At 38.6% G+C, this 23,999-nt stretch overlaps 5 protein-coding genes across 5 annotated transcripts; 3 read left to right on the top strand and 2 right to left on the bottom strand.

Annotated features, from left to right (window-relative positions):
- On the top strand, positions 1–2,448 carry LOC141843525 (U-box domain-containing protein 15-like). The gene is made up of 4 exons (XM_074731578.1): positions 1–455; positions 526–642; positions 726–1,151; positions 1,224–2,448. The coding sequence occupies exons 1-4, from the start codon at positions 117–119 to the stop codon at positions 2,292–2,294; spliced, it is 1,953 nt and encodes a 650-aa protein (XP_074587679.1). The 5' UTR covers positions 1–116; the 3' UTR covers positions 2,295–2,448.
- Positions 2,449–4,847: 2,399 nt separating this feature from the next.
- LOC141843608 (dehydrin DHN3-like) lies at positions 4,848–5,570 on the top strand. The gene is made up of 2 exons (XM_074731658.1): positions 4,848–5,091; positions 5,172–5,570. Exons 1-2 carry the CDS (start codon positions 4,887–4,889, stop codon positions 5,372–5,374), a joined length of 408 nt encoding a protein of 135 aa, XP_074587759.1. The 5' UTR covers positions 4,848–4,886; the 3' UTR covers positions 5,375–5,570.
- A 151-nt stretch (positions 5,571–5,721) lies between these two features.
- Positions 5,722–13,291, bottom strand: LOC141842973 (subtilisin-like protease SBT5.3). Its single transcript, XM_074730981.1, has 11 exons — positions 13,208–13,291; positions 13,011–13,123; positions 12,843–12,940; positions 12,607–12,771; positions 12,298–12,406; positions 10,364–10,895; positions 9,575–9,672; positions 9,102–9,347; positions 6,876–6,990; positions 6,574–6,787; positions 5,722–6,388 (listed from the first exon to the last, which is right to left on the bottom strand). Exons 1-11 carry the CDS (start codon positions 13,289–13,291, stop codon positions 5,853–5,855), a joined length of 2,310 nt encoding a protein of 769 aa, XP_074587082.1. The 3' UTR covers positions 5,722–5,852.
- Positions 13,292–16,955: 3,664 nt separating this feature from the next.
- On the bottom strand, positions 16,956–19,670 carry LOC141842976 (peptidyl-prolyl cis-trans isomerase FKBP16-1, chloroplastic). Its single transcript, XM_074730983.1, has 8 exons — positions 19,564–19,670; positions 19,076–19,228; positions 18,921–18,955; positions 18,721–18,814; positions 18,244–18,304; positions 17,881–17,926; positions 17,296–17,366; positions 16,956–17,187 (listed from the first exon to the last, which is right to left on the bottom strand). Exons 1-8 carry the CDS (start codon positions 19,650–19,652, stop codon positions 17,110–17,112), a joined length of 627 nt encoding a protein of 208 aa, XP_074587084.1. The 5' UTR covers positions 19,653–19,670; the 3' UTR covers positions 16,956–17,109.
- Positions 19,671–19,937: 267 nt separating this feature from the next.
- On the top strand, positions 19,938–21,718 carry LOC141842974 (uncharacterized). The gene has a single exon (XM_074730982.1). The coding sequence runs from the start codon at positions 19,938–19,940 to the stop codon at positions 21,654–21,656; it is 1,719 nt and encodes a 572-aa protein (XP_074587083.1). The 3' UTR covers positions 21,657–21,718.
- Positions 21,719–23,999: the final 2,281 nt, after the last annotated feature.

The raw sequence follows: 23,999 nt of genomic DNA, 5'->3' as shown, positions 1-23,999 counted from the left end.
TCCGCGAAATTCTCTGAAGCCATGCGTCGGATTAAGCTTCTTCTCCCCCTTCGTCCTCCCTCCCCAGTCCTTGATTCATTGCGCCTCCTCCTGATTCCTACTCTGATCTTTCGGCCATGGAGAAGACCCCCGTCCCAGGGGCGGATCAAGGAGGGAGAGTCCTCGACGAGGAGGCGGCAGGTCCACGAGAGCACGACGTGGACGACCTGATCCAGGAGCTACTGGAGATGATCCAATCCGCCTCCTCCTTCGGGGACTATCGCCGGCTGCAGCGGAAGGAGTGCTTCAACCTCGTGCGCCGGATGAAGCTGGTCGTCCCGTTCTTAGAGGAGATCAAGGAGCTCCAAGATCCGATCCCCGACGCGGCATACGATCGGCTCTGTTGCCTCCACAAGGCCTTTCATTCCGCTCGGAAGCTGCTTCGGTGTTGTCATGACGGAAGCAAGATCTATCTGGTTCGATCATTGCTTGCCCTAATTCCTATTTATGCCCCCTTTTCTCCTAATTGTTCGTATTCGCTTTTAGGCGTTGGAGAGCGAGGCTGTGATGGGACGATTTCACATGGTTTACGAAAAAATCAAGCAGTCGCTGGATGACATGCCGTACGAGCAGCTTGGCATTACGGATGAAGTGAAGGAACAAGTAGGGTTGCCTGTCCTGTTCCTTTCTCTATTTCTTCATGTTCGTGACAGAATCCCATTTTTTGTTCGTAATTTTATTTACAGGTCGAGCTAATGAGCGTGCAATTGAAGAGGGCCAAGAGGAGAACAGACACACAAGACATGGAATTAGCAATGGATCTAATGGTGTTACTCTCCGAGGAGCAAAATCGAAATGCCGATGGTGCCATACTTGAAAGACTCGCCAAAAATCTAGAGCTGCAGACCCTCCCAGATTTGAGGGCAGAATCGATGGCCATCAAGAAGCTCATCAAAGAAAGAGGCGGCCAGAGCGGTGAGAGCACCCAACAGATCATCAATCTGCTCAACAAATTCAAGCAAATTGCTGGAATCGAAGACAGCAATGGCTTGGATGATGTCACCTTGCCGAAATACCTGGAGAAGTGCCCTTCCTTGATGATCCCCAGCGATTTCCTCTGTCCCATTACTTTGGAGATCATGATGGATCCCGTCATAGTCGCAACAGGACAGGTACTGCTACTGCTGCTGCATTCTCGTCGGAGTTCGAATCGAATTCAAAAACTTCTTTTTTTTGGCTTGTAGACGTACGAACGACGAAGCATACAGAAATGGCTGGACGCAGGCCATCGAACATGCCCCAAGACCAGGCAAAATTTAGCTCACCTTTCACTAACTTCCAACTACGCTCTTCGAAACGTGATTCTCAATTGGTGCGATAAGAACAAGATCGAGCTGTTGAAGCGCGAACAGATCGAGGACTCTGATTGCTTGGATGGCAAGGATGATATCCCTTCCCTGGTCGAGCAATTGTCAAGTATTCATCTCGATGTGCAGCGCAAGGCAGTGAAGCGGATTCGTTCCTTGTCCAAAGAGAACCCCGACAACCGAGTTGCGATCGCCAAGCATGGCGGAATACCTGCCCTCGTCAGCCTTCTGAATTACCCCGACTCCAAGTTGAAAGAACACGCGGTCACGACCCTGCTGAACCTGTCCATCGACGAGTTGAACAAGAGACTAATTGCCAAAGAAGACGCGATCCCACTGATAATCGAGGTTCTCAGGATTGGCACGGTGGGGGCGAAGGAGAACTCAGCCGCGGCCTTGTTCAGCTTGTCAATGCTCGACGAGAACAAGGAGTTGATAGGAAGCTTGAATGGCATCCCTCCGTTGGTGGACCTGCTACAGAATGGTACCATTAGAGGGAAGAAAGATGCTGCCACCGCACTCTTCAACTTGCTTCTGAACTGTAAGAACAAAGTCAGAGCCATTGAAGCGGGAATCATGACTCCATTACGCACACTGCTGGACGACAAGAACCTCAGCATGGAGGATGAAGCGCTCTCGATTTTTCTTCTTCTCGCATCGCGTCCTGAATGGCGCGGCGTGATAGAGAAGCATTCCTTCATTGAGAAACTCGTGCAGTTGATCAAGGAAGGCTCCTCGAAGACCAAGGAATGTGCAGTCGCGGTGCTGCTCGAGTTGGGTTCGCACGATTCTTCCTTCACGTCGACGTTGATGCAATTTGGAGCTTATGAGCATATCTGTGAGATAGAGAGAAGTGGAACTAATAGAGCGCAAAGAAAGGCCAAGTCCCTGTTGCAGCTCATGCGTCAGTGCCAATTGCCAAGAAGTTTAGCCAGGCTCAAGAGTTAATTGCTTAATTTCACAGTGAGGTCACGCCATCCCAACTCGTTACTTGTTCCGATCAGCAAAATAGGGATACAGTCTAGTGATTCGAGGTTTTGGGATGCTACATTGGTTAGCAGTCACTCGATGTCTAGTGATTTTGTGTCCATCTTCAATGCAATGCCAGGTTTATAAAAAAAGTTTGTAAAATATTAACTTGAATATAAAATCTTCAATGCAATGCAATGCAAGGCTCTAATAAGAGGTAAGGTCTGAGGTGTGAAATTTCAAACCCGTTCTCTAGTCTCAAAATGCTAATATATTAACTTGAATATTTATTTTATTTTATTTTTTAAAATTTCACTATAAATAGCTACAACCATCTATCTTATGCTATTTCCCATTCAAACTACTCATTTTGATCCTATAATTCTTATTTTTATTCGAAATGGATAAAAATTCTATTTTTAGTAATTTTTGAATTCACAAAATCTTGAAGAAAATGCAACATCTCAAAATAATCGCACTCGTCCTAATTCTAGATTTTCTCAACTTTTCTCTTCTCCACGATACCTACTAAATTTTCAAAATCTTCCTTATGCTATGCATTATCTACAAAAATTTTCATATCTTATACGATACCCTTCAAATTTTCAAAATTTTCAATATCATCAACAATATCCTCCTCCATTGTCATTGGTCGTGGCCTCGGATGAATTAAGAAGAGCTAGTATAGGTGCATCTAGATCTGAGAAAGAATATGCAATCCCATTTTCTCCCCTTGAGTCTCAGTTTCCACCACATTCGACTCAAGTTGAGATGGAAAAAATTGATTTTAATTAATATTGATACGGAGGAGACGGGCAACAAATGGACATTTTGGACAGTAGAAGAAGAGCAACATCTTGCAAAATCATATATCAATATTAGAACGGACTCGACAATTAGTAATTCCCAAAAGGATAAAATATTTTTAAAATGTATTGGAGATTACTACAATAGGACTCGGTCACACAGAATTAAGAAGAGGGATTTCATGATGCTAAAGTCACATTTCTACAGGTATGGCAAATGAATTTGATGCAATGAACAATAATTTTTGAGAAAATCATCAAAGCAGTGAGAATGATGAGAACACACATACGAAGTGGAACGACATGCATAAGAACTACTCTTTCAAATATGAACATGTGTGAAGGATTTTAAAAAAGCAAGTGAAATAGGCTTCACAACCAGAAGGTTATTGCGTTGGAAAGAAAGCAAGGACATCCAAATCAAGGACACACACATCCTCATCCAACTCGGATGCTAGTGCTGGTCTAGATACTGTGAAGCGTACAAGCGTCCAATTAGGCAAAAGGCGACAAAGAAGAAGGGTAAAGTCGATCACGTAGTGATAGAAATAATGGAACAAAGCATCGGCAACATTGAGCAACATGTGGAAGGAATTTAAAAGTATTCAACAGGACAAAGTTGGGAAAATAAATGAATTTCATAATAGTGAGAAACTTGCATAATATGAAGTATTCCGACGTGATTATAATATCCTTATGAAGCAATGACGGAGCCAGAATGACCGATCTACTCGGGTTGATCTTGACCTTGGGTTACCTTCCTTTCTCCTACGCCGACTCCCCTAGGCTACCTTCCTTATTTCTCCCACCGCCAACTCATTTGGCATTCTCTTTCTCAATGTTGTCATCTGTTGTCGGCCCCGGGCTAAAGCCCGGATAGATTTAAAAGGGTTGTCGAGCCACCACTCTTGGGTTCACTTCTCACTCCAGCCACATACAAGTTATAAGGTATTTAGTCCCCAAGTTAAGAAAATCACGGTTTTTGAAGAGTTGAGCAATTTCCTAGGTTATACATTAGTAATTTTTGACAAAGGAAGAAAGAATTATGATCACGAAAGCAGCAGATTTTGTGATTGCCGTTGTCCTGTGAATAAAAAGCTAATTCACAACTAAAATGTATCATCGTTCTTGTCCTATTTCATTAATGCAGTGTTTGCTAATAATTGTTTTTATACAATTGCTTGATTGTTTTCTTTTGAAAAAAAAAAGAAGAGAAAACCTAATGTTCTAATAATTGCACTGAGGCAAAACTACAATTGTAGATTCCGGAGACCTCCTGGAGCATTGCCATCCTCCATGCTAGGATTTGAGGCTCTCACTGGTGGTGGCTTGGACGACTTCGCTTTAGACATTGATATTGTTTTAAATTTATCGAGATTCAAACTCTTAATTTCTTTTATAAGTTTGTTCCATTCAGAATCAACTCAACGCTCATTTTCAATTATATTTCATGTGATATACGACGGAGCATATTCCTTTGTCTAGATACAAATTTATTATAGCCCTGCTTTTGGTTATACGCTACGTGGCGAAACCACCTTCCGCAGGCGTCGCCACCGCCACAGGCTGCTGGACGGCAGCTCACACCACCCCGCGTCACACGTGTGCAAGCGACCAACCGCCCACGTAGCGACCAAGCCACTAACTCACCGCCCAGCGATCCCAGCCCCGCTCTACTATTTATATCACCATCTCTACAGAGCAAATCTCGCACGCACAGGCACAACAGAGGAATTAATCACAGAGGTGGTCAGGGCGATCGCCGATGGAGTACAAGAGGGACGAGCACGGTCACTTAATCCCGCAGACCGATGCATACGGCAACCCCATCTGCACCGACGAGTACGGAAACCCCCTCCCTGCCAACCAAGGCTACGGCATCGGCGCCGGAAAGGAGAAGCACCACGGCGGCGCCGGACTCACCGGCATACTCCGCCGCTCCGGTAGCTCCAGCTCCAGCTCCAGCTCCAGTAAGCACATATTTGTTATTTAACTAATTCCATTGATTAAAGATTAATGTGTAGGAATTTGACATGCTTGCGTGCATGAGTGCAGTCTGAGGACGATGGGATGGGAGGGCGGAGGAAGAAGAAGAAGGGGCTGAAGGAGAAGATCAAAGAGAAGTTACCGGGTGCTCACAAGAGCGGAGAGGAGAAGGAGAAGCAGGAGGAGGGAGAGCACGAACAAGAACACGAGAAGAAAGGATTCATGGAGAAGATTAAGGAGAAGTTGCCCGGCCACCATAAAGACTAGCTAGCATCTTGAAGCCACGATGATCTACTAGATGTGTTCATGTTATTGTCAATAAACAACAGTACTGTTTCTGCGTTTGGTCTTGCATGTGTTAGCTATTAACTTTGCTGTGTATGAGCTCAAAGAGGGAAACGTTTAGTTTTAACTAAAATGGTTTATGAGAAAATGAATGCAGCCTGATCTTGTGTTGGTCTTACATTGACTGATTAAGTGCTTTTTTGATCATTCAACCAAGTTTAATTGCTTGTCGAATTTCCTTTTTAACTTAGGAGGCATTTTAAGATCGACGTGCCTAAAGTTGCCAGAGATTTTTCAATAGAAGGAAAAATGACAACTTTATTGCTTCTGTATCCAGCATCGAACAAGACATCAAACTCCAATTAAACTTGATTCGTTCGTTCACTCGAACTCAATTACTTGCACAAGAATTAGAACAAGAAAAAAAAGGATAAACAAAGTGCCGGAAAGTTGTTAAAATCTAAGGCTTCACAACTAGAAGAATTCTTACATGATGTTTCCCGTCTGCCCAGGTGAGACTGCCAAAAACATAGTCTGTGAATGATGTACCATCCTTCAAAGCAAAAGAAACTTCAAATTTCTTCTCCTCGCCAACTTCCTCAAATGTGAGGCTTGTAGGGTTTACGGTGACTGAAACACCTCTCGGTTCCATTAGTCGAACCGAGTACGTTCCAGGCGATCCAACATTCTTCACCACTCGAGTCACTGTAGTGGAGCTAGACAAATTAGGAATGGTGATTGAAGGATAATTCAGATCTTTGATATCAAGTGGTGTTGACGGGCACGAGTATGTTCCGTTGCTGAACAATGCTATTTGAGTGGAGTTGTAGCGAAGGGAGCATAAGAAGTTCAAGTAATCCTGAGTTGTTAGATCATAAACCAATCCAGGATCCATAGCGCGGTTTGGTTGCACATGACCGGACCCATAGGCAAATGGTGTAGCCTTGACGAAGGACGAGTTCAACAATGGCTCTTCCAGGTTATCTCGAGTTCTTGCTGCAACATGAGAAACATATAAAACTAATGAACAATGTGTTTCCATTGATATCCTTTTCTTAACTAGATAGACGTCAGAACAATCAATATCTGAAATTAACCGAGTACATTTTTAGTCATTCTTTCTTTCATGTAACCATTTATCTAGATAACAATGTCTTGAAGAAACTTCATGACAACATTACCTGTAGTCATGATCGCTGACTTGATTGCAGCAGGACTCCAATCGGGGTGTAGAGTTCTCAGAAGGCCTACAACTCCAGAAATATGAGGGCATGACATCGAAGTGCCAGACACCGAATTGAAGGAAACACGGCGCTTATCAAAAACAAGACCGGTAGGACCAACTGCTCTCGAGTATGCGGCAATGACACTCACGCCTGGTGCAGTAATATCAGGCTGCAAGCAATGTGGAAAGATTTCAGCTAAACAATGGAGCAAATTGTGTACAAGTAATGACAATGAAGATTGCAGTTTTCTAGTGAACCTTAAGGATCTCAGGGGTGATAATATTTGGTCCTTGAGAAGAGAAAGCGGCCATGAACGGTGCTGGTTTCGTTTTGAGTTTTGTCTTTGGACTCGTAATGTAACCAAGTACCAACCTAAGAATTTGTTCATATTAGTTCAATTCATACAACTAATCCAAAATATACTTACATTTTAAACTAGACAAAGTGTTCTTGTTAAAATGAATACCCAATGACACATTATAAGCAAAAATGCTAACAAAAGAAATCCTAAATAATTCAAGTAAGATCAACAATAAGCATCTCAGCTACTTGAATTTATATCAAGAAGAATTTTTTTGTCATATTTCATTGAGACAACCTAGCCAAAATAATCTAAATGCATGGGACATCAGCAAATAAATCAAGCCCCACGTGAGGGGGAGTGACTTTCTACCAAACTTAACACTCACTTTTCCTAGTCGAACAAATAAAGTCATTAGGGAAGACAAGCCTTTCCGTCTAAAATTCCTTTTGAATATAATTCATTTCTTACTAAAAATTATGTAAAAAGCATCAAACCAACTTCAAACACCTTTTTATCTGTATCCCCTCTCAATCATCTTGTCCCAAGAATGGCGTAGCTCAAAAAGGCTACAGAAAGCCAGCCAGGCCAGGGAAGTAGTGATTGTTAAATGAAAGCTCTTACCATCCTAAACCTACTTGCCTTATGTTATCCACAAATGGAAGAACTTTGATACAAGTTCTATAAACTAACTTTATATTGCATAGTAAATGAAGGGACACAAATATCAATATTGTAACATCTACAACCCATTTACTACTTCATTTTACTTGGTGCTAGCAAGTGGGTAGCGAACAAGTTGATACAACAAGAAGAGCTTTCCTGTGGACTAGAAACTAAATAAGTCCTGTAGCTTTAGTTGCAAGATCACATGGTGACATATCTCACCCATTGCAGTGGAGGACTTGCCATCATGAATTTAGATGCAGCTATAAAAATAATGATGGCTTGGTTGTTGTTATAAAAATAATGATGGCATATTTAACCTACAGTTCGATGAAACTAGGTATTATTTAAAGTTGCTTTGCCAAACAACTGGAAAGACATTAGCAAGAATAGATAAGGCAAAATGCAATGACATTTGTCTTTAAAAATGTGACAAATGCATGAAATTTGATTGTCTTCCCTTATCTTTATAATTGGAGATGATTTCTATTCATAGTTATCAAAAAGATAGATAGTGTGAGAACCAAATTCTAAAAGTGTGATCCCTATTCCAATTGCTCTACCACATATGAAGCAGCAGTATTTGGGCAATCAACAAGTGCCCTCTGCTTCCATGGAATATAAAATTCAAATTAGTGTAGCCTGACAATGATTACCTTTTGCTAGAAAGTAAGCATCACTACCTTAGCTGAGGCCCACTAAACTCTTGTTCACTCTTCTGTTTCTTCACTTTTTCCTTAACTCTTGTTTATTTTTAATTCTCAAAAAAAGAGAACATAGTTGAGCCCAATAGTTCAAATCCCATAATTGATAGTGATGGACATCATTGTGACAATTTTTTTTTTAATATCCTAGATTATGGAGGGATAAAGTACCATGGTGTAACAATTTTTGGACACTTATGATTCCAATTAAAATAATATATTCTGGTGAAGTGCTCACACACCAAATCTGCCCTGCATTTGCTAGAAGACATTCCAAAAACAAACATGGTATGTGCAGCCATGTAGATGACATTACTTGTCATCTTCACTTCAAATGTTCTACAGCCGTGTTTGGTCAGAAATTGCTGCTTCAAACTTCATTAGCTACGGCATTATGGAGACCAGAAGGATAGGAAAACTAACAAATCTAGGTGGTTCTTTGGTATATGGTAATTAGCTAGCCATGTACCACTAGTAGTGACAAAAGGAACACCTAGTCAACTTCTTAGAGTATGAATCAAATCTATTTAAAAGTTTCTCCTGAAGGAAGATAATATTTGTTGATTGTTTCAAATATTAAGTGCTCTCCCTTGGAATGCTTGAAAAACAATAAGCGCTGAAAAATGTCTTTAATCATCTACTTGTATCAACATGTAATTTCAGTTAAGTACAGAAAAAGGTCATGCCAATGAAGAGAATTGTAACTTTGTGAAGTCAAGTAGTATGATGGAATGCGCCACAAAAACTTGATATAGGTTCAATAGGGAGATCATTTACTACAAAAAAAGGGCATTGATGAAAAGTGCACTTACTGGGTGGAATTGAGATAAGAAAAGAGAAAAAGACCATCAGTATAGTTGATGTGAGTTGCAGGAAGGACATGTGCATCTGCTATTATTTCATTTCCATTGTCTACATCATTTGCAAGAACCATCCCAACCCCACCAGCCTGGTAAACTGCCTCCCCCTTCTCCGCTCTTGCTGTAATGCCACGAAGGCACACAACAATCTTCCCCTTAGCTTTGCCTGGGTCTAGCGAACCCAAGTAGCATAAGCTACTGCAATATCAAAGGCAAAACCATTAATTCTCTTCAAAAGATCATTTTACTGAATCCATGAGTTACAATTTTAGATATGAAAAGAAACTAAAATCAGCTTAGATCACTGTGTTATTCAAATCAATATCATGGCATCATTAATGACCATGCAGGGGTAGTGTTTGAGTTCACTGCTTTTAAACTTATAAGGGCATCTAAGAAGATCGAATTATGTTGTGTTCACTTACGCATTTAGGTCCGATGCATTGGCCATTTTGGCATCTTTGGAGCTGATTAATGGGTATAGTCTTTTCCCTGGCAATTTCTTGGGAGATAGACTCTCTCCCTGCAAAATGAATGAGAGGAAGAGATGTATTCAAGAAGATATGATTGGGTTGTGAAAATGATATGGTTTTGTGCCTAAAAAGTATGCAAATAGATTAAAAATTCAAGTGTAATATGACATAAATAATAGCAGCATGAAGCTCATGTGGACAGTAAATCAAAGTTTCAGCCAAAAAAATGATAGCAAGTTGAAATAGATAAACAAAAAGAAAATTGAACCAATCTTGATACAATAACAACATCCTATCCCATTAAATGGGGGTCCTCCTATGTCATTAGGCTCGATCTCCTACTACTGTATCATTATTTATATTTAAATAAATTTGAAAGTGACAGTAAAAGAAAATAAATCCATCAGATAAAAAGGAAGAAAACATCTAGTAGGTATTCACAAAAGCTGAAAATTGGCCATGGGCCAGTGATTGAACAGTTTAACTAGCCAGTAAGCATGGATCACAGAAAATGATGAATGTAATAGCAGTTCCTGAGATAGTTAGTTGATATTCTAACAGATAATGATCATCCCAAACAATTTTTAAGTCTGGCAGAACAGAAAAAAAAAGTGGGGGTACACAAATATACATTTTCAAGAAATGCATGAAGCTAACTCAGTAAAAGAGTAGCAGATAATCTCCCTCCAGATGCAAAGATGTGAGAATAAAACCTTAAAAAAACAGAAAATGTAAGCTAACCTTAATTCTCTTGTCTCCAAAGGAAAGAAAAGTGGGAAATTGGCGGTCCATCGTGCTAGCTCCCACGGTTAGCATCCAAGGCGACAGATTGGACACGGTGGAAAGCTTTGGACCGGAATTTCCAGCAGAGCAAACAACGACGATCCCATTCTTAACGGCATGGAACGAGCCAATGGCCAATCCATCCTGAAAGTAATCGACGGGGTCCCCGCCGAGCGACACCGATAGGACGTCGACGCCATCACCGATGGCGGCGTCAAACGCAGCGAGGATGTCGGCATCAGCGCACTCGCTGCCGTTGACGGGCGGCCAGCAGACTTTATAGGCGGCGACGCGGGCGCGGGGAGAGCCGCCCTTGGCGGTGCCGTTTCCGAAGCCGAAGATGTTGGCGCCGGGGACGAAGGCGCCGGCGGCGGTGCTAAGTGTGTGGGTGCCGTGGCCGTCGTAATCCCTCGGCGATTGGAAGGTGGCGTTGAGCCGGCCGGCGAGGGCTTCGTAACCTTTGTTGAAGTACCGCGCGCCGATCAGCTTCCTTTGGATCACGAAGAAACACACATTTACAAAAATCTAATAAAATGAAATATTTAAATACCCCACATTAATTTTGAAATTAAACGTATATCAACTTATGCTTCTATAATTTAAATATTTCAGATAAAATTTCAGAGATTTGAAATTTGGAATTACCTTTTCTTGGGATACAATCAAATTCTATATTAAAAATACATTAAAAAAAATCTTAAAATTATAAAATAGAGATATCTATATTAGTATAAGACCTTTTAAGTAAAGTTTAAAAATAAAATCATAAAGGTGTGAGTCCAAAGTGGATAATATTATATCGTTTTGAAGATATATATGGATTCCATCAGATCTAACAGTGGTATCAGAGCAGGTTTATATGGTTTCATGGGACTATTAAGAGGGCTTCCAGTGGTCCTTGAATGAAATAGATTATTGGGATACAATTAAAGTCCTACATTAAAAATACATAAAAAAGATCATAATATTATAAGATATAGATATCTATATTGGCATAAAATTTTTTAAATAAAGTTAAAAATAAAATTATGAGAGCCCTCGTGGAGATTTCATCGGATCTAACACCTTTTTCATGTGAATTTATTATTATTATTTTAAATATTTCAGTGATTTATAAATTTAAATACAAAATACTATTTTACTGGGGAAAAGGACTTCCTGAGAATATATCAAATTTAGTAACAATTATCTAATTTAAAATAACAAGCTCCAGAATTAAACAAAGCAATCTCAAACTATTTAAAATAATTCAAATAATTTTATAAGACTCTCCTTCAACCACGTTTATCCATGAATATTTTTTTTTTATATTTCATGGGTTTTTTTTTCTCCCCGACCAGAGCTAATGGACCACATAATGGCTGTAGATAAACACAACTGCGTCTATGTAGCAAGAGAATCCCACAATTGTATATTTATCCATTAATTCATGTTTACTCTCATGTTCTCTGTTCTTGAAATCCACAAAATGATACATGGGGATTTAAGCTTTGTTTAAATCTTGGCGTCCTTTAATTATTCTACTGTGCCATCAGATTTGGAAGAGATCTGGTGCAATGGATCTTGAATTGCGGCTAAAGCAACCTTAGTTTTCTGATCACAGAGTTGACTTGTAAAGAAGGGGTATATATATATTCTATCAACTTGTTTTAACAAGTCTTTTGATCGATCAATGTTTGGCCCTTTGTGGAGACTTTGAAGAAACAGACAGACAAAGTTTCAAAGAAAACAAAATGATGCAATGAGAAAGAAACCTAAAGCATGCTTGCCGCAATTAGTGAATCTTAATTGCCCTGAAAGAGTGTTTGGCGTGCATCTAGTGGAAACAAAGTGCCTTTGCCCATTATTGTTCTAGAATGCAAGTCAAAGGACTAAAAAAGAGATAAACAAACCTGTTGCATGAAAAGCTTTGATCAGTGCCATGCTGACAGATTCCTTTCCACTTTGATGGAATTGGTCCCAAGCCATAATCCTTGAAACTTTGGGACTCAGGCCACACACCTAAACGCCACTCACAAGGATAAGAAGCTTCATAATTAGGCAGCACAAGTTAAACATTGGTCAATGAAGCAATACTAAATAGCTAGCTTCTTAGTCAATGTAAGTGTCTGAGATTAGAAAGAACACTAAGTTTGCTGCCTAAAACCAATGAAACTTGGCTTAATCTAGAACTTCATGATGTTGACATGACGCTTAATTACCAGTATCAAGGTTTCCAATGATGGTGTCTTCTCCAAATCTGGCTTGCATCCACAGTGACTCATCTGGAATTTCGCCATTCCTCTCCAGGTCAAGGAATTCCCATGAATGAGTGGTGTGAAGCTTGTAGTTTCTATTAGGGAACACTGATATGACTCCAGGATGTTCTGCCACAAGAACAGATTCAGTAGAAGATTTAGAGAAATGGGAGAAGGAAGAAGGGGAAATGAGGACCTACTCGATAGCTCAATTGCTTCTTCCTCCTCAAGGAAGGCTGCAAAGCCATTGATATTGTGGGTGTAAGAATACAAGATTGCATCTTTAGCCTTCTCCTTTCTGTTCTTGTTCAAATTTATGTCAAACTTTAGCAGTAAATAAAGAGATCAAACAAAGTTTTGATTCTTACTCTTGCAGCACTGTGCCTAAGAGCTGATGGTGAGACTGCTTTGCTCGCTCAGAAGCTTCCCATGGCGACAAATTGGAGCCATGCGAGTGCTCGCCGAGGTAAACTACATAGACCTGTGATCAAGGACAGAGAACAGATGTTATCAAGTTGAAGGAACAAACAAATAAAAAGATTAAAAGACGCAGTTAAAGAGATGCCTTGCTTCTTGCAGCAAGAACTGATTTCTGCAGGAGAAAAGAGTGGAGGAAGGCAATCAGAAGAAGCAGAGAGGACCTCCTCATCTCTATTGCCCCAAGTGGACTAGCTCTTTGCTTGATATGCAGTTTGTGTGTTGAGATTTATAGCTTCAACTTGCAATAGTTTATCTTCTTGAGACTAGAAAGAGATTAAAATAAACTCCTCCTAATTCATAGACAACATATTGAAGCAAACCTGCTAACCTCCCCAGATACAGAGCGCCTCCAAGTCAAGCCCGTTCAACCACTTAAGCTAAACAACAATTTAATCAAAAATCTTCCATTGGGATGGTCCCATGAATTTATTGCTCTCGTATTGCTGGTCCACTGGTCAGCCAGTGAAGCTCTATAGCATTCTGTAACAGCATCTCAAACTACGTTCCTTTTTCTTTCATCGCTTGAATTTAATCAGTGAACACTACTACTTGTCTCAAATGCATATCTTGGTTTTCAAGATTTTCACAAGTCTTCTCCGACGTGTGTTGGCCGTGAAGTCGTCGCAGAGGCTATTCTTTGTAAACTCAGTTCAGCTCTGACGCCTCCATGTCATTCCCTCGTGTGCATGAGGAAAAATAAAGCGCTGATATCAGAACCTCAGTGTACATCCTGTACTGGATCAGTAATTTTTCTTTTCTTTTGGTGCACTCACTTAAAAGTAATATTTAGTCACAAAAAAAAAAGAAAAGAAGAAAGGAGATTCAACCGATTAAACCAAAGAATAAAATAAAAATGACTTTAGGTAAAGCTCTTGTGTCACTTCTGTGTGTGTGTTTGTGGATCATTAAAGCTGTGGAAATGATATAAAGCGATGCTCACAATCATTTCTTTTGCTTCCAATTTACTGTATGTTTCTTCAATCATTCATAGAAAGGACTTCAAATGGTGAAACACCAAAGTTACAAGGACAAGTGTAGTGAAACTTTGGATTCAAAGTTGCATATCTTATATCATACCACTCCAAATCATTTAACATTAAGTTACATGGTTTAAGGTTGTCCTCTCTAGTACCCTCTAGTCACTCCTCAGCCCCAATTCGGTCGACGAAGCAAAGGTCGAGATCGAGACGACTTAGATTGTTGGATTCATTAGTTGAACTGAGCACTAAGTAACAATTGTTGTGTGGTGACAAGAAATGGAACTAAACATATCATCCTAACTTTCCTACTTGTCATATATGATAAATGCAAGGAATAAGTGAACCGAAAACTAATCGACAGGAAAACAATTGATGTAGATTAAAAGGCGAACAAGGAGAAACACCCTAATAGGTACCTCCAAACACTTGAAGTTATGGGGATTTAACCATTTCCTTGGAAAGGCTTAGTCGTCTAATATGTTTTGTATGTAAGAGTTAGAATATTTGTAATATTTTTCTAGTAGCAATCTTTCATATGTTCCCAATTATCATATACGACCATGAGAATAGAGACAAGAGCAAACTAACACTACAGTCCACAGTCTAAATAAAAGAAGATGAGTATGAACTAGTTGATCAAAGATTTGACTAAATCAAATGTGTTCTTATTATTTGAAAGTTGACCAGTGGTTCTCGATCCGGTTCTAAGCATACTAACATCTGGATGGTATTTTTTTTTGGCTTTTATGTATCAAATTTTGAAGGGTAGCTATTGGATATTTCTTCATTCATTCATAACAACTAATCAAGCGAAGAAGACTATGAGGAAGCCGGATGGGATAATGAATCATGCTGCAATCATGGAAGTGAGGAAGGTCAAGCAGTGCAGTGCAGTGCAGGGCAGGCATGACCAATCAGACCACAACTAATAATTACCTTTTTCATCGACAGAGCTGATGCATGTTTTCGTCGACAGGGCATGGCCAATCAGTTCAAGCTGCATGTTTTTACTAACAAACCCGACAGGGCATGGCCAATCAGTTCAAACGGCATGTTTTTACTAATAACCCTTACTTTAAACTACCATGTAAATGGAGATGTGTTTTCTCCTAGTAAAGAAGAAAGATGGATAAGACTGAATATTCAATTAAAATTGGTTGAAATTAATTATTTAAAATTAAATTAATTAACTTTTTTTTACTAATTGAATCAATTTAATTTTATTATTAAAATCAAATAAATAGTTAGATAGGTAATCAAATTAACTATTTTAAAAAAAATAAAAATAGTAATTTTTTAAAATAAAATTTAATCGATTTAATAAATTTTTTTTAAAAATATAATATTTTATTATTTAATAAAAAAATCAATTTAATTAGTTTAAATGATTTTCAAAAATCATAATCAAGTAGATTTAATCGAAATAATTAATATTGTTTAAAAAAAGCAAATTCTTAAATAAATATGAATCAGTTTGATTCAATTGCAGAATTTATCAAAAAAATATTTTCTAAATTACTCTTTTAGCTTAATTTTCTTTATTAACCAAAAGTTTTTTTAATGATCATAATTTAATATTCAAAAACTAAACATAGATAAATTAGGAAAATACTAGGAATATAATAATTCTCATTTGACATGAATTATGCTGAAGATTAGAAATATTTTGGGTTAAAAAGTATTTAACAGTTAGAGGCAGACCACTTTTAAGACCATCTCCAACCATAAAATCTATTTTAGTGCATTTTCAACACCAATTTGGTGTCATTACCACACCAAATTTTTTTTCAACTCCAACTAATACACATCATTTCCTACACTAAAAAGAATATTTCTTAGAATATTCTATTTTTTTCATCTTATAATTTATTATTCAACATACATATTAATTTTAATATACATATTAATTTGTTAAATATTTTTATTATGATCTTAATTATTATTAAAATTAATATTTTAAATATTATTTATTTAAGTTAATAACTAATATAAATTTATAATATATAAAATTTACAAAATAAATTCAATTAAATTAAATAATATTAATTTATAATATTTTAAATATAAATTTAATATTATAATATATTAATTTAAAACAAATGAATACTTGCACCATTTTGGTGCAAGTGAACAGTGCAGCACTATCTTGGTGCTGCACTGTTCACTTGCACTATTTTAGTGCAAAATTAGGGATTTCCATTGGAGAATAATTGGTATCTCTTTTATACTAAAATGGTGTAAAAGAGTATCCATTGGAGATGGTCTAAAGTCACCTCCCTTGTAATTATCTTGACAGAGGAAATAGGACGAGTAACAAAAAAACAGAAAGAAAGCAACTTTCTTTGAGCCCTCGTCCACAACAACCTCACTTGCCCGTACCCTTCCTTCCTCTCATGCGCTGATTGAGCTGTCAATCTTTATCGTCGGTCACGCTACGCTTGTCGTCCACCACAATCTCCCACAACTTTTGCCTTGACTTTGGATGTGACGGAATGCTCGTCGAGGTTATCGGCCACCAAGGCCTAGTGCCATCGAGGTCCATTGGTCGGACTGCACACTACTATCCCTCCCTCCCTCAGATACTCAAGATCTAGCACCGCTTGCATCAACCACAAGCTACGGAAGGAACAGGAGGGAATTAGGACTAGGATTCACACCATTATTCTTTTTTTTTTCTTTTTCTTTTTCCTTGTCTTTTCCACTGAGCTTCCATCACTTTCGCCTAATTCTGGCGCAAAGTTTCAGCCAGGGGAAAAAGTGTTCTATCGAGATAACTATTCACCCTTTCCTCAACAGTTTGAATGACATTTGAAAAAACAGCTTTCAGGAGGAGAGCTATTAATCATTGCAGAAAATTACAGTGGAATTAAACAAAATATAAAAACCAGTCAAAGGAACTGTAATGTTAATACATACAAACAACACTTTAGTTAAGCTCGCAGGTTCTCTGAGATTACCTTATGCAATTCCCTGGTCACAACATGGTGTCTGAATGATAGTTTGGTTCTCACAGCACCTTCAAGAGCTGAACCTCAAAAACCAATGGCTCACTTGCATGAGATAAGAGACTTCTCCGGGGACCAAACTTCAATGAAATAATGTACACTATGAATAGATTATGGCTGATTGGTTGGCATTTGAAAAGAATTATTTAATACTTCAACAAGGACAAAGAGCTAGGAAAAAAACATACCTCATCAGGTATTGGTTTTAGGTTTTCATTTATATAACCCACATTTGGGGGAATCAAAGCTCTACGTTTCCCTAGAGAAAATCATGAATCCATTAGGGAATTGCACAAGGAGATAACTAGAGTGCCCATATCAATTAAAAGAAAAGGATTTAACAAGTCTCAGGGTAAGTGACTAAAGTTTCAGTTGTAGATGACATTTGGACAAACTTGAAACTCCGAGGCACTATACAAACAAGGAGTAAAGCCAAGGAGGCAAAACAAAACAATCTTATATTCTACTACCTAAAGAGGCATAGGCATTGCTCCTCAGTAATTTACGAGCAGAGGATATATTAACATTACAGAGGGAATAGTTACATCTGCATGAAGAGAAAGGATAATATAACCCAATGTGAGACACTGCTTGCAACTCTCTTGCTCATAGTTCAACATGATTGCCATCTTGTCTATGTAAATAGCCCAAGCAGCTATACTTAGACGATGTTCTCACTCAATAAAAATTCAGAATCAGGATAGCACTCAATTGAAGCTATACATTAAAATCTAGTTGACATAATTGGTATGCTTCAAATATGAACAGCATACCTCCAGCTTTCATGCCAACTATAACATCTTTAAGGCCCTCTATAATCTGTCAAAGAGTAGAGAGACATCAAGAATTTTAAAATAAAATATTAGTAAATTTGTTAAAACTCATGAATGAAAAAGGATAGTCTGGTGCACGAAGCTCCTATCAATGTGGGGTCCCGAGAAAGAGTCGGACCACATTGGATCTATTGTTAAAACTTATGAATGATACAACATTTTTCTAAGAGAACCTATTTAGTGAATTTGTTAACATATATGTCCATCTGTAACTATTACTAACACTAATTGGGAATAAAGTAAGTATTAGCTAAATCAATGGCAATCTTATTTCAAAGAGTAGTTGATATGATACTAGCTAACCTGTTTCCCATCGAGGGGAAGTACCACAGGACTGCTCTCCCCACTGAATTGGTCAACTGTGCTGTAGTTTAAATTCAGAAAGGGAAGAAAACAGATGTACAAGTCATGAAAAGTGAAACTGAAATAAAAGCAATATTCTAGCACTAAAGATCAAAAAGAGGTAGGGCAATGAGGCATCTTAAGGAGGAAAAGAAAGCAGAATTCCTATTTACAAATTCTTGGGATATATTACATTGATCTTAAGCTCAAAAAAAGTATAACATGACCTTAAGCTCAAAAAATGTAACTCAATATCTTGAACTGCTCACCAGTTGCGACAATTATTTTTAATGTTTTCGTCTAAGGCATACAATACCTACTGTATAATATTACTACATAAATATTAGATAGTCACTGATATTTTAAACCTAGCCCAATTCACTGCTATACATGGATGCATAACCTGAATTTGGGGAAAAATAAATTGGTTACTATTACCTGTGCACAAAGTACCCATTTGATCTTCGGCAAACATAATTAAATTCAACAAGATCTCCTTCATGTGCTTCTGGACCTTCCCCTTCGATGATATCTAAACATAAAAGAAATCAAGCTTAAAACTAATTGACATGTTAACTAGGACAAGAAAATCAATTCGATGCTGATAAATAGAACCATATGCTGTGCATATATGCTACCTTGGATTTTCACACCACTCTCTAGCTTCCGGTACCTAGAGATTCTTATAGAATATAACATGGGTACATACTAAGAGAAAACCAAGAAATACAAGTAGAAAAAGTAGCTTGGAACCCCAATTTAAAGAATCATTTCAATTACTACCTACAATTACCGGATGTTCTCAGAGTCTTTTGCCTCTTGCAGTGGCAATGAAAGAGCAGGGTTAGAGAAAATCAAAGCAGCAACACCAACAACTTCCCTTCTTGATACTCCACGTGAAAACTGAGACACAAGAGATCTCATCCGAATTGTTCTTGCATCCCGTCTGCACAAACTGGATTGACTTAGGGATTGCATTCTTATATTTTGCATTGTATAAAAACATATGTTTATCTAAAGTTCTCTAGATACCAAAATCACATTTAGCATTGCACAAGAAGACCGAATTGCTATTTCCTGCACGGCTGAATTAGGCTTGACCTACCAAGAATTTGACAATGCAGCCCTAATGTTTTATAGTCAGTCCAAGGATTTCATTTTACCTCTATATAAAGCTCATTCTTCAAGACCAAGTGAGGGAACAAATGATGAGAAAGCTTAAAAACAAAGCAAGATGAACAAGCGAATAAGGATCGACCATCAAGCAGCAGCGAATGGTACCTTAGAGCGTGAGAGGCGGAAATCTTCATCGTCGTCTTCATCGCCATCGACGTCCTGAACGTGGAGGTGGAAAGAGCGCAAGTTTGCATTTTTGATCTGCTTCTTCCCCTTCTCATCTGGATCCACGGAGGGCTGGTAGGAAGCCTCGAAGCCACGCGGCCCACGCCATGAATAGCGAATATCTAACCATTTTGTTTTATTTACCCCCTCCAATTAGGGGAATGTTGAATAAAGGTCTCAAATTTGTCAAGGATAGTCGTTTCGGAATATTTTTAAAAAAGGGCTCAGTTTTTAGCAATTTACTCGAACACTTGCCAGAGAACCCCTAAAACCCTTGTTGCGGACTCTTCTGTCGCTGCTACAATTCTGTTTCCATGCCATGGATCTCTATTTCCTCTTCTCGCGCACCCTCTGCCGCCGCCCGAGCCGCTGGCCGCCGTCGCCGCCCCTTCGCCTCTTGTAAGCCATCTCCCCCTGTTCTCCAAAAATTCCTTACTCCCCCACCTTCCCCAGAACTCTCCTCCGACGCTAAGGTCTCCGCCTTCTGCGCCGCGGTCGCCGAATTCTCCCGATGCCGCCCTGCTTCCCCTCTCCCCTCCCCTGGCTCCAGTCCGTCCCGCCGCCACCCTTCAGCCTACAATGCCCTCATGAAATCCTTCTCCCGCTCTGGCGACGTCGAAGAGGTCATCCGTCTCTTTCGCGAGCTCATGCTCTGGCACCCCATCCCCAACGCTCTCTGCTACAACACCCTTATCAGTTCCCTAGTGGTCGCCGACCGCTACGACGATGTTGAGAAGGTGTTCGACGAAATGCTAGCATCTGGAGTCGCACCCACTGCTTCCTCTTACACCATGCTCTTAAAGTTGCGGTCTTTCTACCCCAATTTCGTCGACTTTGCCTACGAGCTCATTCCCTTCATGGTTCAGTCGGGCTGCCAGCCGGATACATCCACCTACACGATGCTCATAGCAGGGCTCTGCCGTGCAGGGAGGATGCAGGAGGCTTGGGGCGTCTTGGATAAAATGATGGGGGAGGATAAGCTGCTTCCCACCGTGCAATCTTACACTTGTATTGTTCAGGGGTATTGCTCGGATGGTAGGATCGAGGAGGCCAAAAGGCTAGTCGCCGAGATGGAGAGCGTCGGTTGCCCACCTGACGTCGTAACTTATGGCATATTGATAGAAGCTCTTTGTGAGGTTGGGGAATTCCATGAAGTGGAGAAGCTTTTGATGGAAAGTGAGAAGAAAGGTTGGAAGCCGAATGAGGTTATTTATAACATATACATGAATGGTTTCTGCAAGGCTGGTAAAATTGATGAATCATTTCGGTTGTTGGAAGTTATGCTAGCAAATGAGTTGCATCCTACAATTGTTACTCTCAATATTCTTTTTGAGTGTCTCTGTCGTGATGCAAAAGTTTGGGAAGCCAAATGCTTATTGGAGAGAAGTGCTCAGTTGGGATGGGATCCTGATGTCTACTTTTACAACACCTTAATGAGTAGATTTTGTAAGATGAATGAATTGGTTTGTGTTCTAAAGCTGTTCAATGACTTGTTAAAGAAAGGGATCAATCCCGACTCTTGCACATTTACCATTGTGATCCGAAGCCTTTGCAAAGCTGGGATGCTTCAACCAGCTAAATGTGTATTCACCAATAGCAGTTCTGTTACTGATGTTGTAGCCTTTAACACTTTGCTACATGAGTTTTACAGGGCACAAGAGTTTAACGAGGTGCGAGCACTTTATTTAAAGATGATCTCTGAAAACATCATTCCAAATAAATTCACGTATTGCATCATGATTGATACTCTTTGTCGAGAAGGACGTTATATGGATGCTATTGATAGCTTTCTTAGATCGTTGATGATTGGATTCTTCCCGGATCTAGTTATTCGTCTAAATAATTGGTTGGTGAAGGCCGGAAAGCTTAGAGAAATACTAAACATTGCTGAAGGACTATCATGCAGAGGCTTGGTCATAGATGTTTCTGTATTCACTGCATTGATCAGGGCATTGTGCAGAGAGGGTTATTGCAAAAGCAACAATCTGGACAGAGTTTGTCTATTACTTCAAAGAATGTTGGGAATGAGATAGCTCATGTCTTGATGACACTGATCATCTTTGATTATGGTTTTTCTCATTGTGGTGATGTTAACCATTAGAAGGTACTTTTGTATGCTTAATGCATGCTTTGCTATCTCTTTCTTATTCCCTATTTTTTAGATGATTAATGCCTCTTTTTTGATAGATCTCAAGATCCCAAATTATAAAATATTCCACAGTCTATGTACTACTATTGATCTTATTTACCTAATAGGGCAGTTATAGAGAAATATCAAGAAAAGAAGAAAATGTGCTTATGACTTTCATTGATCTAAAAACTCATGACTGATGCTCTGTTATACACTGCAGAATGGGGCTCTCTCCTCAGAATCAAGGCCAACAGTCATGGTTTCCCTATATCTTGTCATAAGGCTCAGTGATCGTAGGGATCGGGCACATAGAAAGCAATGGACAATTTGATCAAGGTCGTGGTTGAGGTGAAGGTCAAAATCAGCAGACGATACAGAGATAAGTGTTTGTAAAACATATTTCTTAGATTATTTTATAAACATGAAAATTATTTAGTAATTATATTGATGTGATAAAGTGTGTATACAATAAATCAGTTCCTAATGTTAATGAGTATCAGCATCATCATCAAACCTTGTTACTCTCGACTATGTAAGATTTCCTACATTGATCTACATGCGAGGATACTTCTTACTAGTGTCTGATACTAATCCATTTAGTCACCAGACCTTCCTCCAGTAGCGACTTCATTTAATCCTACGATTGCAAATAATTTGCAAACTAATCAGATGCAAATAATTCTAGGATTACAAATGACAGAGCAGATTTTTGTTGCATGCACTTGTGTTATCTTGTGTGTACGTCACATTATGAAGCCTCATTCCCCGGAGCTCTAAACTGGAAGCCGAACAAGCTTTCAAAACGCCCTCAGGATTGTCCTCCTCCTCACCTTCTCCTGGCCCTACTCACCATCATCCCTCTCTACCTCTTCCACTTGCTCACCAACTTATTGGAAGATGGACTTTTAAAAACTTACTAGGAAGAGAAGAGGAATAATAGTGTAATGACTTGTATTGCAAAAGATTTATCTTACAAAAATGACTTATTATCAATTTCACATTACATGAGTATTTTTACTACTCAATAGATATTTCTAGACCATATATCATTAATTAGATACATAAACTTATTCTATCTAAACACATGAATTACAAGATTCATGTTTCACTTGATTCATGCATTTCAAACATTTATTATGGATGTATTCTAGTTTAATTCAAGTTCTAACACTCTCTGTTAAATTTGAATCTTCCTTACTCCCAAGTATGAACCTCAATCTTTGAAAATCATCAAATTTGAGTGGTTTTATAAGAATATCAACAATTTGATCATAGTCATCACATACTCAAGTTCAACTTCTTTCTTTGCAATATATTCTTGAATAAAATGATATTTTGTATCAATATGCTTGCTACATTCATAAAATACTGGATTCTTTTTGTCAAACTTTGAGCTAACTTATTATAAATCATGATCTTCATAGCATCTTCTTGTTCGACATGAAGTTCCTTTAATAATCTTCTCAAATATATAACATGACAAGTACAAGAAATAGCTGCAACATACTTAGCTTCACAACTGGACAATGTCACAATAGTTTATTTTGTTTGAAATTGCTTATTTCCATAAAGAATATAAAATCAGTTGTGTTTTTTCTATCATCATTATCTCCAGCAAAATCACTATCACAATAATTCATCAACTTGTAGTTGTTAGAAGATGAATAAAGAATACCATAATCAAGAGTACTTTTAATATAACGAAGTATCCTCTTTATTGCTAACATGTGAGATTGAGTTGGATTCTCTATAAATCGACTCACAACTCCAACTGCAAATAAAATATCAGGTCTTGTATAAGTCAAGTATCTTAAGCTCCCAATAAAACTTCTAAAAGAAGTTGGACTAATCTTTTCTTCTCCTTGCTTCACTTTGGATAGTTGTACACCAAATTGCATAGAGGTATTAAATGATTTGCAATTAAACATGTTGAATTTCTTAAGAACCTCCTTTGCATATCTTTCTTGAGAAATAAAAATTCATCCTTCATTTGCTTAATTTGAATTTCCAAGAAATAAGTCATGAGTCCCATATCAGACATCTTAAATTTATGACTCATCATTATTCTGAATTCTTCAATCATTTTCTGATTGTTTCCTATAGGAATAAGGTCATCCACATAAATGCAAACAAATAAAAAATCATGACCTTCTTCTTTTATATAGAGTGTATACTCATGGGTGCATCTCAAGAAACCATTTTCTTGTAATCAAGTCGATGATTCCAAACTCTTGGTTCCTGTTTA

The sequence above is a fragment of the Curcuma longa genome, chromosome 12 (assembly GCF_044706935.1).
Source record: "Curcuma longa cultivar G26 ecotype Majalengka, Jawa Barat chromosome 12, ITB_CL_G26_1.1, whole genome shotgun sequence".
Lineage (NCBI taxonomy): Eukaryota > Viridiplantae > Streptophyta > Magnoliopsida > Zingiberales > Zingiberaceae > Curcuma > Curcuma longa.
The sequence above is the reverse complement of the archived record's forward strand: the minus strand, read 5'-3'. Positions and strand labels throughout refer to the sequence as shown.

Bases quoted from the DNA above. Each gene is read 5' to 3' on its own strand.
- LOC141843525 (XM_074731578.1), top strand. From the start codon at position 117: ATGGAGAAGACCCCCGTCCCAGGGGCGGATCAAGGAGGGAGAGTCCTC. The intron at 456-525 runs GTTCGATCATTG...ATTCGCTTTTAG, and splicing joins ACGGAAGCAAGATCTATCTG to GCGTTGGAGAGCGAGGCTGT. The intron at 643-725 runs GTAGGGTTGCCT...TTTTATTTACAG, and splicing joins CGGATGAAGTGAAGGAACAA to GTCGAGCTAATGAGCGTGCA.
- LOC141842973 (XM_074730981.1), bottom strand. From the start codon at position 13,291: ATGAGGAGGTCCTCTCTGCTTCTTCTGATTGCCTTCCTCCACTCTTTT. The intron at 12,772-12,842 runs GTAGGTCCTCAT...TTCTTGTGGCAG, and splicing joins AGAAGCAATTGAGCTATCGA to AACATCCTGGAGTCATATCA. The intron at 6,991-9,101 runs GTAAGTGCACTT...ACAAATTCTTAG, and splicing joins TCTTATCTCAATTCCACCCA to GTTGGTACTTGGTTACATTA.
- LOC141842974 (XM_074730982.1), top strand. From the start codon at position 19,938: ATGCCATGGATCTCTATTTCCTCTTCTCGCGCACCCTCTGCCGCCGCC.
- LOC141842976 (XM_074730983.1), bottom strand. From the start codon at position 19,652: ATGCAAACTTGCGCTCTTTCCACCTCCACGTTCAGGACGTCGATGGCG. The intron at 17,367-17,880 runs GTATGCTGTTCA...GATTTTCTCTAG, and splicing joins AGTTGGCATGAAAGCTGGAG to GGAAACGTAGAGCTTTGATT. The intron at 17,188-17,295 runs GTATGTTTTTTT...ATTTCATTGAAG, and splicing joins TAAAACCAATACCTGATGAG to TTTGGTCCCCGGAGAAGTCT.
- LOC141843608 (XM_074731658.1), top strand. From the start codon at position 4,887: ATGGAGTACAAGAGGGACGAGCACGGTCACTTAATCCCGCAGACCGAT. The intron at 5,092-5,171 runs GTAAGCACATAT...TGCGTGCATGAG, and splicing joins CAGCTCCAGCTCCAGCTCCA to TGCAGTCTGAGGACGATGGG.